Raw genomic sequence first — 15078 nt, forward strand, 5'->3', positions numbered from 1 at the left:
ACCTGAAGATTTGAATGTTGACTTAGTATTGTATTAAATTAAATGAAAATTATAGGATTTCTATATTCATTAAAATATTACCGGGGTGTTATAAATGTTTGTAGTGGGTCTCATAATCCCTGCATTCTTCATTAAAATCTATTCTTTACGTACCTTGCCTCAGATTTCAGTTTATGTGTATGGTTTGCTTGCTTTTGCTTCTTTCAGCGTCGTCCTGAACTGTCACCTACAGTAGTTTCTTGTTCCAAACTGGAAACAACTTCCTTTACATACAGATCACGAGAAAAAGACTGTGCTGTCCGTATTGAATGTGTAGCATTGTCGAAAAAAAGTGGGCCAGATTGTAAGTATAACTAACATAAGAAAGTAATTAATTAATTTCATTTATACCAATTCTATAACATGGATATTGGACATAATACGATATGAAACAGACACTATAAAGGACTGAATACGATTTGAAACAACCGCTAGTTTTAAGCAATCATTTACACTGTTAGCAAATACGATTTGATACAATCAGAGTTCACAGCGTGAAAGAGCACATCTGAAACTATACGAAAATGTATCAAACTCAATTTTGTCCACCAGTGGACTTAATACGATTTGAAACGATGCTCCTCAAATAGAAGGATTCAATCCGGCATCAGAACTTGAATCCGGTGTGGCTTAGTGGATAAACCGCCGGCAAGTAAAGCTGGAAACCTGGGTTAGATTCCCGGCACCGGAGAGAATTTTTCTCTGTTCTACCGATCCTTTACCATTAGTAATTTCTGTTTGCTACATAAACTATACTAAAATCTGTTTTATTTTGTTTCCTCTAGGTGAAAAGGTTAGTCTAATTATAAACAAGAAACCCTGTATCCAAACTATAAAACCCACTCCAAAGCTATATTTACACCTGCTGTGATCACCACAGAAGGCCATTAGTTTTCAAGCATGTCATTAAGGAAAAAGAATATGAAATGTGTTTATGAGGCAAGACAAGCAGGCGACAGCAACAATACATGAGAACTTACGCGAAGTCTTGGCAGTGAAGGTGATGGCACTGTCCCAGTCTTCCTTGCTAGCGGACTTGGTGCCATCACCATCGTTCTCCGACTCCTGGAGGACCTCATTGATATAATCTGAAGAGGTTGAACATATGATGCAATACATTTTTCTACGTGAAACATTCAAACATTCAACACATTACATTGATGGTCCTTATATAAAGTATCATTAATTTTTCGCTAAGAAACATCTGCACAAAATGTAAACTTAAAGAAAGAAAACTTACAAAATTAAGGATACAGCTGCATATTAAAAAAATAAAATATTTCAATTATTGCTGATATATTGGCATTTATAATTCTGTTTGGAGGGAGACCAAAGTACTACGCTACTCTATTTTACCTCTCAAACCTATCTAAAATCTGAAATTTAATTTCGATAAGCTAAAAATTATGACATTGTAAAATAAAAATACATTAAAGAACAACAATGGTAAATAAGGGGACAAATCAAGTATTCAACCATTAGCTACTACTGTTATTTAAAATTACCAATACCATATTTACTCGAATCTAATGCGCATGTTTTTCAGCTGAATTTAATCTCCAAAACAACTCCAATAGATCTATGAGATTCCTCACTAATATTAACAGCATCAATATGACAATAGAAGAAAAAGCACTGATTCAATATGAAAAACTTATCAGATTACCAGGAAACAATTGGCATTCATACAGTCCTCTCTGTAGATTGAAAACTCAAAAAAGTTTCATATCCATGGTTCAAGAATTAAAACAGAAAATCAATATCCTGAATTTAAAACAAAACTTACAAATTAAACCAAACCCTTTAACTCTATTAAATATGTTGTTGTTTTCTAATGCCAGGCGTTTGACAATAAAGTCATTTGACCTCTTGCACTCCAAAATTTTTCAAAGATATTATCATGGTCAGCCAATGAAGCACAGATTTTGAGGTGTTCCGAATCCATTTCTTGGTTTGAGTTGCACAATGGGCAGTTAGGGGACTTGGAGTGAAAATGGCAAGTTGTAGCCGATTTAAGTGAACACCATATTTTAACGTTTTGGTGGCTACTTCATTCACACACAACCCCCAGAATGTCTGGAGGACCACACCTGCTGTTGGTCGACGGGTCCATTGGACCTAGCTGGGAGATCTTGTTGATCACCAGCTTTCCCTCCTTAAGCCACTGGAGGACGATTTTAGTGCCATAGCAGGTCAGCACTAGGAACAGAAAAGTAGAAAGAGGAGGAAGGAAAAGGAAATGAACCCCTAGGCCTCGAATGCTCTAATACTGTCGGGGTCGAAGAAAGTAAGAGTTCAGTCAGAGAACTGGGTAGGAAAGGGTAAAGAGGGAATTAGGTATTGAATAGAGGAAAATTATACCAAATTCAGTCATTAACTCTTCAAGCTGACCAGTGCTCATGGATGAGTAGCCCCTCCCTTTAGTTCAGCTTGTAAAATTATGCTTACTAACAGCTGCACCACGGGAAGGTAGGGATGGGACATTGGGTATTTGTCCAGGTTGGTTCCTTAAAGCCTTCAATGGGAAGGATTAATGGCTCTCCCCCCCTGTATCCGACAGATACCCTTTTGCAGCCAAATATAAATATACGGGTAGAGTATAGTCTAAATTTAACAGAAGAAATACTGAAATCAGAAGTAAACACTGAAATAATGAAGTACCCTCCACAAAACTGGCTTCATTTATACACCGACAACATAATAATTAACTAGTGGAAAGGGTGCATTTAAACAGCAACAGACAACTTTTGCTTTGTATTATTCAAGTTGTTTACTTTCAAGAATGAAAATAAATTATTTTATAATCTGTTTATAACATCATGTTGTAGCTGCCAGTATAAAAAAAAAAAGGTATCCCCGTAACATGCCATGAAGGCACTTGGGGGGCATGGAGGTAGAGCCCCATGCTTTCCATGACCTCAGCACTAGAATGAGGTGGTGTGGTCGGCACCACGCTCTGACCGCCTTTTACCCCCGGGAAAGACCCGGTACTCAATTTTATAGGAGGCTGAGTGAACCTCGGGGCCGTTCTGAAAGTTTGGCAACGAGAAAAAATCCTGTCACCACCTGGGATCGAACCCCGGACCTTCCAGTCCGTAGCCAGTTGCTCTACCAACTGAGCTACCCGGCTGCCAGTATAAAGTAAACATAATTTGGTTCAATTTAATGACCAATTTAAAAGAAGTGCACACAATTAATAAATTGCAGTATGAAGTGGTAATTAAGTATACCGGTAAGTTTTATAATAAAGACATACTGGCTGATCCCTACTGCCATTAAATGCCGATTGTTTGTAAAAGTGGAAGGAAGCCTTAATCTCTTGCCATCCTCTTGGTCGATTTGGTCTGTCATGAGGTTGACTTTAATATATATTGGCTGAGAAAAATTACCAGAATATTCTTTTAAAATGCATTTTTAGTTACTGGAACCGAAATGCCAAACCTTCATATCAAAGTTCAGTTTATGTATAATTCCTTAATTTCGTAAATACTCCTTCCTCTATAACTAAGCACACAAGGTAATACTAGCAGATAGTTCATGTAGGGACCATCAATTGTTTATTTGTGTGTGTGCGCCTTACAGGTACTATAAATATCACAAACTACAGATTACTCACCATGGGAAAACTGTTTTGCTGAACCATTTTGTGTAATTCCTGGGAAGCTAACGTGGTTTTGCTTCCCATCCTGGCAGAAAGAAAATGAATACAAATTAATGTTTAATAATCACAATTTATAGCTATAGTACCTAATTACTATGACTATTAAATATAAATAAAATACTTTAAGGGGTTAGGTATAGCTTGCAGCAGTAAAAGTTTTGGATATATTCAACATTTTTTTCCTCCATTATTGTATCTTGTACAATAATGAAAACTAGTATACGTGTAAAACACTGTCCTTCTGCTATATGAAAAAAATATTTTTACGATTTAAAAAAAATTATATATATATATTTTTTTTTTTCAAAATTCATAATGATGGCAGTTTACTGTGCAATGATGAAGCGTTTACCTCATAACTCACAAACTTTTTCATGTTCTCTCTCTTTTATTTTATTGCTGAAACTCATGTTTACAATATTATGCTCTTTCAACTACATTCCTCAATAAATAATATATATTTTTTTATTTTGTGTTAAAAAAAAGTACTGAAATTTGACCATTTTGTAAATGAATTTATTTTTTATCAGACAATCTATCAAAGGTAGAGAAGTGATCTTGCATGATATTGTAGATATGACATGCATAAATACACATAAAATATATCATCACAGAATACACGTCACTGTTCGTTAACAGAAAACTACAATTTAAGTCACACGGAGTTAGTGTGCACTCGAAGTTGTCAGCCTACTTTGAGGTCTGTGGATATAGAGGGAAAAATTTGATCAGTGTCGGGTAGAGTTCCCGGGTAGCTCAGTTGGTAGAACGTTGGTACGTTAAACCAAAGGTCCCGGGTTCGATGCCCGGCCCCGGAACAATTTTTCCCTCGAAATTATTCAGAATGTTGGATAGTTTTTGAGTTATGTGGGAAACACTTCATCACTGCACAGTGAACTGAATTTTGAAAACAAAAATGTAAATATATATTTTTTTTAAATTGTAAAAATATTTTTTTCATATAGCAGAAGGACAGTGTTTTAGACATACTAATTTTCATTATTATACAAAATACAGTAATGGAGGAAGAAAATGTTGAATATTTCCAAAATTTTACTGCTGTAAGAGGTACCTAACCCCTTAAATGTACGAACATTTAAAAATCAGGTTACATATTTAGGTAAAATTCGATTATATACATATGTAAAACAAATTCGCTTGCTTACACCAAACCCACTATGATAGTTTTGTCCTGGAAACAAAAGTGAAATTCTCATGTAGGCCCTATACATCCATGAATTATTATAGTAAAATCTAATATTTGATGTTGAAGAAGGGTAAACCCTCTCAAGATATTCCCAGTCATAGATCAATATCACTTACTAGTGTAATTACAAAAATAATTATTTCAAATCGACTTAACTGGTACTTAGAATCTATATTTCCCAAAGCCAAGCTGGATTTATAGTCCCGTCGCTCTAATTTCCGGCAGCCAATTGCATTGCAGGTCGGCTGTATTTAACAGTGTGCCTCTTGTGATTCGCTGATGAAGACGTTAGGGGAGAGTCGGGTAGTATCGGACATAGGGGAATATCGGACAGTGAGTTTCTTTCATCTACCACACGATGATAGTACCTGATTGACATGGTTACGTTTCTGTGATGTCGCATAGAGAAACGTAACCATGTCATTCAGGTACTACCATATGGTGGTAGATGAAAGAAACGCACTGTCCGATACTACCCGACTCTCCCCTATTCATTTCTTAAGGCTCGATAAATACTTAATATAATCGCCCGCCATTTTGGCTCTTTCGTTGGCGTTCGCAGAAAGCACACGAAGACGTTATTTTCCACTCAATTATTTGCGGAATTACAGTGTGTTTGATTTATTATCATAGGAGCTGTGACATGATAATGTTTAATGGTGTGGCAAATAGATTCCTCGTATGAAAGCTCGGCAACGAAAGAACAAAAATGGCGAACGATACTATCTACCTAGACTTTATAGAGCTTTCACTTCCTAAGACGTAAGCAAAGAGGAGGAGTCACGCCGGGAATAACAGTGTCGTGACTATAGTGCGTAGTATAGACTTGAGCTTTGGGACATGGCATTAATAATACTGTACTGATATAGCATACCTTCCCGAGTCTTTTGCTTCTTTTATGGTGGTGCTTTCTCTCTCCAACCATACGCCTGATGTTCATGTGCATGCGATAGTTGACAGGCTGTGTAGAGAGGTCCCGGTCATTGACTGCATGTCGGCTGTAGCTCAACCTCCGGTGCTTAAAAACATTATAATCATTAATAAATACATTTGTATTTTCTAATGTTGCAACTAAGAGAATTTTATATCTACTCTATAAAACTTTTATTTTATTTTATACTCATAGCTTAACAGCATTATAACGTTTGCTAAATAAGCTAGATTGTAAAACATAGAGTAATACAGTACCAGTATCTTAAGAGATCAATCGAAGACCTTCCTGGAAAAAGATGTAGGTAACATCAAATTATTGAAATGTGTGTCTTAGGTGAATGAATTTGTAACAATAAATTATTGCATTCAACAGCAAAACTTGCATCCTTGATTAGATAAATGCTTTTGCTAGCAAATACAGGCTTAGTAAAATATGTCCTTGAAACTATTTCCCTTTCTCCTAAATCATTAATTATAGTTTTGTTGGTTACCTACATCCTTATTCCGGGGAAGTCTTCAATTATTGACCTCTTTTGCTGCATAATGTACTGTAGTTCAATCTAATGTAATTAAATGAAATAAAATCTAATAGAGTCCAATTTAATTTAATCTAATCCAATATAATCCCTACTGTATTTATAGGTTATCTGTGATGTTTATTTTGTGTAGGGAATTTTTTAGGTAGGCTGAACGAGAAGTGATCTTTGACAGATTCAGTGAGGGAGTTGTAAGTATTGGGAAAAACCCAGGGTGAATCACAGATCCTCTAGTGGGCTGCTGTCCTAAAAATATGTTTTAATAAACCTTTTGATTATCCCTCAGAACTGTTGTATTTTGAATTTAAAGTACTGGTACAGTAGAACTTGGTTATAGCGACCTCGTTTTGTGCGACACCTCACCTATAACGTCAAATATTCTGTGGTCCCAATTAATTCCCCATAAGACATATGCTTTTCTAGCTTGCTTAATACGACAAACGTATATGTGTCTACCTCGCATATAACGTCATTTTCAACCTCAGTTTGGAATAAGATTTTCTAAGAACCAAAGTATTTTAAGAAATATTTTGTTGAAATCTGACCCTGACAAATTCTTTACAGTCTCCTTCTGTCATAGACCTCTGGAATGCAGGCGGATTCCCCAGCCCATTGTAACCTGCCCGAATTCATGCAGTATTAGGTCAATTTCGACAGGAAGTTTTCACTAAGTGCACGCATTTTGAAGCAGTATGGGCACTAAAAGGATTCAGTGACGCTTTAGAAGTCATTAGAATTATGACCATGTTCTATGAAGCTAGGAAGGGGGCAGTGAAATTGCAACTGAAATTATGAACATAGAACGTAATTTAGAAAGTGTGTATTGGGCAAGTACGAGACAAAAGAGTAAAATGACTGATTATTTCACTCCTAAGTAAAGTAGTTTGGTGAGTACTGAACAAACTGTTTTAATACAAAATACTATATTTATAATTGTAGGCCTACGTGTATTTTATTATGTTCATGGTAGGCTTAAAAGTTAATACATAAATCTAAAATAAATCTAATTAAGTTTGTTACAGTATTTTTCATTTTCCAGCTCAGTAGATTGATAATGTGAATCTTGGTTACCACGACACTCGTTTATAACAACGTAATTTTTAAGGTCCCTTGGATGTCATTATAACCAAGTTCTACTATATTTGATAGCCATAAAATTTATAACAATGTCTTATTGAATTTCATACACAAAAACTGAAATATATTTAATTCCGGTTTGTATTCACACAAATATAAAACTAAAAGCTCAGACAACCTATGCTTGACATAACCTAAATGTACCACAACTGTAGCTTATAATCACAGTAGCAACTTCGGTCCAAGGCTTTATAACAAGATAACAGCTGAATTCCCAAACTTACAATTTGCTAATGCTCCTTATTTTAAAAAAATCAATTAAAAATTACTGTTTAGAGAGAAAATATAAAGTTCCAATTATTGTGATACCGTATCTGTGTTCTTATTTTTCTTTTTTTACTTTTTATTCTGCTGATTAATAAAATATTTATGTTAAAATTTTGTGGAATACTCCCAGAACTCGAATATGTACTCTTTCTGAAGGTGCTAGAGAGAATTTTTTATATAAAAAATATGTATCTTTGTTCTAGCAATAAATATATAATTTATTATTGTACGAACATCTTCTGATAATGTGAGGTTATTCTCTGCTTTTTCTGGTTATTCACTAAGCACATAACTCAATCCACAGTCAGATTACATAAAAGATTCCCTGTATTTAAGCTTAAGGTGTTTATTTAATTTCTTCTATTTTATAAAAATCAGAGATAATACATAAAATATCTGTTCTTCTCTAAATAAAAGAAGTACACTACAAGTAAAATGATCGCACATTAAAAAAACAGAAATAAAAGAAATATAAGCATAAGCACAAACAACATAAATTAAAGACAATCATCAAATGTAATAACATAACTATCAAGTTCCCAATATCTTAAGTTATTAACCTATCAATAAATATCCTCATATCAGCTACAAAAGAATAATCAAATAAAGCTTTTCAATAAATCTGAATATACAAACTAACCTAATACCACAGTCTAGTATATACAGTCGCGAAGCTCAATATGTAGTAAATATGCAAACATTAGGAAGTTGCTCACCACTAGGATCGCTAATATCGCCTCATTACAGGCAATGCAAAATAGTACCGTCACAGTCTATTGTTTCTAGCACCCTTAAAACTCGAGCTTCGTGACTGTATATAGTAGACTGTGCTAATACCACCACCATCAACCATCCATCAGAGATTAAAATGCATGGGTACATTCGTAATTAAAGAAAGATACTTATATTATAATAATAAAAGCGCATAATAAATCATGACCACACGATTTCAGTAATACACTAGTCAAATTACTGAAACCTTAACAAAATGGAATTAGCTATTCATTTTCAAAAGTGTACAAGCAGTAAAGTAAAAGAATCTGTTACCATGTATGGTATCTGCTTTAAAATGTAAATAATTTTTAAATATTTTTTTTCTGGAAAATATTATTTTTGCTCGTTCCTTACAGCAAATAGATGGATTTTACCTAATTTATTATTAACTTCTAATTGAGTTTGTGTTTTAAGATCAATGTCAGAAGACATTTTGGTTTTCCACTTACGATTGGGTGTCCAATCAGAGGCGCATTTTCTATTGTGTAAACCTCGGTATTCTTGTAGAAGGAAAGCAATTTGGAAAACAAAAAGAAGCAGTTAGCATAGCACGTTAAAAATAAACTGCATAAGAATGCCCTGCAAGAATGCGCTGCATTTCAATCACATGGATAAAAATTAATAACTGCAGGAACAAAGCGTAACATTTCTAACCCATATTTCTTTGTAGATTGAAAGTAACTGATATCAACTTCAGATTAAAAACGAAACAGTTAAGGTAAACAAAATGAAAATATGCTTGATCAGGGCATATTTATTTAAAAACGAAACATTTAAGTTAAAAAATTAAAATATGCTTGATCAGGACATATTTCTTTAACTTATATTTAAAAGTTTTGCTATTGTTTAAACTCAATCTCTAATAACTTGAACACTTCATCACTGTGAAGTTAAGCATCCTTATACACGTCACTGAGATGTACAGGGAAATAGAGAGCTTCCACATTTTCTGGATTTATACTTTGAAAGAAAGTGATATGATCAGCACCATGCATCAGCCTTCTTTTATCCCCGGAAGATGAGTTGACAACAGAATTGGGACGAGATTAAAAATCACGAGTCGATCTGGCTTAATTATATAACAAACTCTTGAAAACAAAATAAGCAATAATTTTTAAAAGTCATTTCGATCAGTGGTTGTTGATGTGTTGTGTCATGTAGTCTCGTCTTACTGGTCTCATAAAAAAATAGCATTTTTTATCTTACCCTGCGATAAGGTTTACACAGTTCCTCTGCAAGAAGATGATGGATCTTGGCATCTGTCAAGTCCTTTTTGGACGGGTTGTACTCCAGTTCCTGCATATCTATGTTCCACGTACTCGAATCCAATTGGCTGAAACTAGTGCTGCAAGCATACAGTCCATATTCTTTTTTAAGTGATTTCTCTACATATAAAATTTCCTCATCTCAACCAACATTCAAACTCATTTCATTCCCCCCCCCCCGCCCTCACTGGAGATCTCTATTAAGTTCATAATACAGTGAAATGCCAGTATAACGAACTCGAGGGGGTACTGTAATTATTTTCGTTATAGTAAAATTTCATTAAACCGAAAATTGATTAAATTTGCGTCCCGTATTATGAAATAACAGATACTGGGTCCATTTTAATTACTCTACTGCCACTTCCAACGGGCTCCTAACGAATATTCACACGTTTATAACTGGGATTGTAGCGCTGGAAATCAATTTAGAACACTTTTATCTCAGCCGCGACACATTTAAATTTTTATTGTACAATATAAATGCAATTATCACTACAATGACACAATAATTCTTGCAGATAACACAGAAACAACTTCGGAAACGTTATTAACAGAATAGCAGTTTCACTTCACTTCCACTAGATGACTCTTGAGTTCCAGCAGAGGCGTAGCAGGGATGCCAAACGAAATGAAACTGTGAGGAATGTTACAACAGGTGTGCTAAACGTTAGGAATGTTACAATAGGTATGTAGCACGTTAGGTTAGGTTAGGTTAGGTTAGATTAGGTAGTAGGTTATTTTACGACGCTTTATCAACATCTCTGGTTATTTAGCGTCTGAATGAGATGAAGGTGATAATGCTGGTGAAATGAATCCGGCGTCCAACACCGAAAGTTACCAGCATTTGCTCATATTGGGTTGAGGGAAAACTCCGGAAAAAACCTCAACCAGGTAACTTGCCCCGACCGAGAATCGAACTCGGGCCACCTGGTTTCGCGGTCCACAGGTGTGGACGTTAGATTAGGTTTTGTTAGGTGTGCAAGATAATATGAATGGTTACCACAGTTGGCGACACTGCAATCATTCTCCCACTCCACCTCAAATAACGTCACAACGACGGAATATGGCCGCCTTCTTCCCTCAAGTACGACGATTTTCCTATATAAGTAAGGAACCTATTTAGGACGGGTTGGGTGGGACCACGGCTCTCCCAGTGATCACATCGAGTTTCTACTACTCCACACTACAAAACTAAGGTATTTTCAGTGTTTGTTTTTAATTTCCTATACTGGCAGTACAGTAATAAAAATTCACCCAGATACTGTACCTGGGTTAAGTTATATTGTATATCCATATTATATTGCAACTTCAAATAAAAATCGGGACCATAATGATAATTATGCATATTTGAAAACTGAATAATTATTCTTGCATATTTTACAATAGGCTTCACTTCGCTTTTCTTCTCTCCTTTGTCTACTTCTTCAATAACTTTTCTTTTCTCGTCTAGCTGAAAACTGCTTCTTTTCTGCCATACCTGCCTCTTTACTTCTTCCCTCAACAACATTTAGGAACAAACTGCCTTCGAAAGTTCGATTTTATAAACAGTTTCATTTAATATAAATTAAAACCACAACAATCGTGCCTATGGAAATGCATTCAGAAAACTCACTGAAACCAAGGATGACCGATGCTTATCGATTCGTTTATTTTATTTTCTTTCGAATTTATTTTAAGTAATTTTTAACTGCTTATTACGCCCAATTTCGTTAAAATAACATTTTTTTGTAGCGGGATGAATTATTATTACGTTAAACTGATTAGGCTAGTTCATTACTTATATGTTCTTTAAACTGAACATTTTTAACATGTAAATTAATAGTAAAATGGCTGGAATTAAAAAATTATTTCGTTATTCTGAAAAATTCGTAATTGCGGAGTTCGTAATAGTGACATTTCACTGTATAGTGTAAAGAAGAAATATTATAAGAGAGATACAAAAATGTTTTCCTATTTTTGAACTTTTGCAGAATTAATAATTTTAAACGTCAATAAAATTCCATATACGTTTATGTGAGCAAACTCATTGGTTTGCATACAAAAGGATTACACAGAATACAAAAAAAGACACGTATATTTTATATTTTCAGCAAACTACCTTCTGCGGATTTTGTAATGTGCTGAAAGAAAAAAATTCTCTCACCTGAATTGCAGCATTGTGAAGTTATTTCATATCTGAATGATGTTCAGAGTAGAGTTAATAATATAAAGATCTTAAATAGTAACATACCGGTACCAGAATCTAGAAAGTGTAAGTTACATGTAAACTACTATATACAAAATAAAATTGAAATAGTTATAAGAACCAACCAATATATCTCGGTACTTCAGAAAATGATCTGAAGTGATTTGGACTAATTTTTTCTCTTAATCCTTTTTCAGCTGAAGTGGCTGCTCAGATATGGGACCCTATTCCACTCTGGATCCAGGGTCCGAAATTTAATGATACATGATTTGCATTACAACCTTCAGTGCACTTTTGCCACAAGAAAGTTGTAACAAACGTCATTCTACTGCAATCTTGTACAAGTCGAGAAATTTTTAGTCAAAATACGAGGGTCATACTGAAAGTCATGAGCAACCCATTGTTATAAATCTTAATTTTTATTTTTTAGGCAAACCAGGTGCATCATCTTAATCTACAGACTCTTCTGTCACTTTTCAACATAGTCTTCATTTCTTTGCACACATTTTTCCCGCCGTTCTGTACGTTTGAAAATTCCCTTGCTGTCAAGTCCGTTTCATCTTTCCGAAGACACCCACGCACTGCTTCTCGGATGTCCTTGTAGCATTGGCCTCGCAGCTGCTCCTTCACAGAACCGGAAAGATGGTAGTCAGAGGGTGCCACGTCGAGACTGTAGGGAGATTACGGAAGAGTTTCCCACCCAAATGTTCTGATTTTCTCCATGGTGACACGATCAGTGTGAGGCCACGTGTTATCATGTTGCAGGATGATCTTTCCAGGGCATTTCTCATGCAATGCATGACGGAGCTTCAAAACTGTCTGAATACAGCGGACAGCATTTACGGTCTGTCCACGTTCAAGAAATTCAACCAAAATGCATCCTAGAACTCATCAACTCTTTCATTGTTGTGTTCCGTGGAGGCAATTCTAGGGCGACTGCTACGAGACTCATCTTGGATGCTCGTGTTCCCATCTTCGAAATATTTCACCCATCTCCTAACACTGCTGGCGTCCATGCACACATCTCCGTATGCACGCTGAAGTTTGAGATGAATTTCAGCAGCTGATTTTTCTTCTTTAACAAGGTATTTAATAAGAGCATGCAGTGAAAACGAACCAGCATTGTCAATTACTTTGCAAACATTGCCTGTGGTCAAATGATAAAAGTTAATGATGTCACAATATGTCAATTTTATTTATTGTTAACTGCCTCCCATTGGAGGTAGCCCAGAAGGACTCAGTATACTCTCCTACATGAATTTTACAATATTAAATGTTTACATAAATTTGTTGACAGAAAATTAAAATAAACATATATGAATTATAAAGTGAAGAAAAATAAATTAAACAGAGTGAATATGATGACTCAGAATTTGGCAAGAGCGTTTCAAAACTGAAGTTATGATGTCAGTAGTAAGTGTCTGTGGTAGTTCAGAAGTCTTCCTGAAGACTGTAAAGTCTGTAGATTATGATCATATAATCGTTTTTGTTACATTGTTGAAATTGAAATTATAGCAATGTGTTGCTCATGACTATCAGTACAACCCTCTGTATTAGCGAATAAATAGAATAACAAGCACATTTTCCGACTACAATCACTCTCGGATGTCTTATGATAGACTTATATGTTTAGACAAAAAAATACGTTTTAAGTATTGTTTTTACACACATTTAAGAATTAAAATACTCATTCTATTTACACACCAAATATATTTATTCTACTTAACTACTACTTAAGCTACTGGTCTTTTCGGAAGAGTGAATTTTTTTAAGCAGATCTTCTATGGATACCATTTTTTGCAGCAAATTCCTGACTGGTTATGTTGAAGTTGCTTAACATAGCAAGCATGGCTCGAACAGTTTCTAAACTCATGAATTTTTTGGATCTCCACATCATGTTCACAGAAGAAAAAAATTTCTTCAGTGAACATTACTTCCAGGAAGATGCAGAGATATTTCGATCAACTTTTGGAGTTGTACAGAACCAGAGACAAAATTTGGGCCACCTAATTTTACTAAGTCCCACATACAACCATTGTGCATGTGCAGTAAACAAGAATGCCTAAATGTATGCTACTTGAGGACAGTCTTGCAAAGCTTGTTGCCTACATGGAGGAGGACTGCTACCAAGATTCGGACCATTTTTTAATTCCGTATCTGTACACAGAAAATAATTTTTTCGGAGAAAATTAAAAAAAATCCACTCCATTTTGAGCAAAGATCAACATTTTCTCCATTCCACTTTGCTATTTTCTCTGAAATCGCATATATGTCTTCAAGGAAGAAGTTTTATAATAAATTATTTCATGCAGGTCAAGTACACCTATATTGGAAGAAAAATTAATAATGGATTCTCTTTTCAATTTTTTTCTTTCTGGAGGACATCTCAGCAATATATATTCCACATATAGGCCTATCTTATGTTGTGAATGAATAACCCAGGTACAAAGATATTCAACAGCATTTTCATAAAATTATAATAATTAACACAGAAAATTCGGGACAAGAAGCAAAGTTCGGGAACTGTCCCTGGGAAATGGGGACGTCAGGTAACCTTATTCTATGATGAAGTTGGTAACATTAGTAACGATATCTTTTCAGTATTGGCTAGATGTTTTGATTAAATTAAATACCGGGGTACTGATATATGGGTGAATATTCTGAAATGGGCAAATATGAATAACAAAACTGGAAAAAAAATATTATATTAAATTGTGTACTTTTTTCTCACATTGGTTACATTTGCTCCTATTATTGAAGATTCTGGTATCAGTTGAGCTTAAAAAATTTTTATGTGAGATTTTCTAATTAAAAAAAAAACCAAGGGATTGTTGTTATCTTTCCCTTACAGCCCATTGTTTAAGGTATCTTCTAAACTTCTGTACTTCAGATTTCACTTGTCTTCAAACATTTCTTTTTTCACGATCAGTCATATCTGCTATTTTCTTTCTTTTTTTTATATTCTTTGCCACAGTCCCTTTTTTTCTGCAACTCCTCTTCAGTCATATTTGCCCTCTGCCTATGTATCTTCTCCCTCTCACATTTCCTACTTTCATCATCAGACTTTTTTTCTT

The 15078-nt window shown here is 34.8% G+C and overlaps 1 protein-coding gene across 5 annotated transcripts in view; it reads right to left on the reverse strand.

Moving 5' to 3' along the window:
• Nhe2 (Na[+]/H[+] hydrogen exchanger 2) overlaps window positions 1-15078 on the reverse strand; it is a 178203-nt gene that overhangs the window by 43909 nt on the left and 119216 nt on the right. For 4 of the 5 annotated variants that reach the window (XM_069831810.1, XM_069831808.1, XM_069831809.1 and 1 more), the window contains exons 9-12: window positions 9761-9899; window positions 5782-5925; window positions 3656-3725; window positions 1020-1127 (exon numbers count right to left, since the gene is read on the reverse strand). In XM_069831810.1, the coding sequence (XP_069687911.1) occupies window positions 1020-1127; window positions 3656-3725; window positions 5782-5925; window positions 9761-9899 (461 nt within the window). The remainder of the gene's footprint in view (window positions 1-1019; window positions 1128-3655; window positions 3726-5781; window positions 5926-9760; window positions 9900-15078) is intronic. The other variant, XM_069831806.1, reaches the window with a different exon arrangement.

Source organism: Periplaneta americana, chromosome 7, assembly GCF_040183065.1.
Source record: "Periplaneta americana isolate PAMFEO1 chromosome 7, P.americana_PAMFEO1_priV1, whole genome shotgun sequence".
Lineage (NCBI taxonomy): Eukaryota > Metazoa > Arthropoda > Insecta > Blattodea > Blattidae > Periplaneta > Periplaneta americana.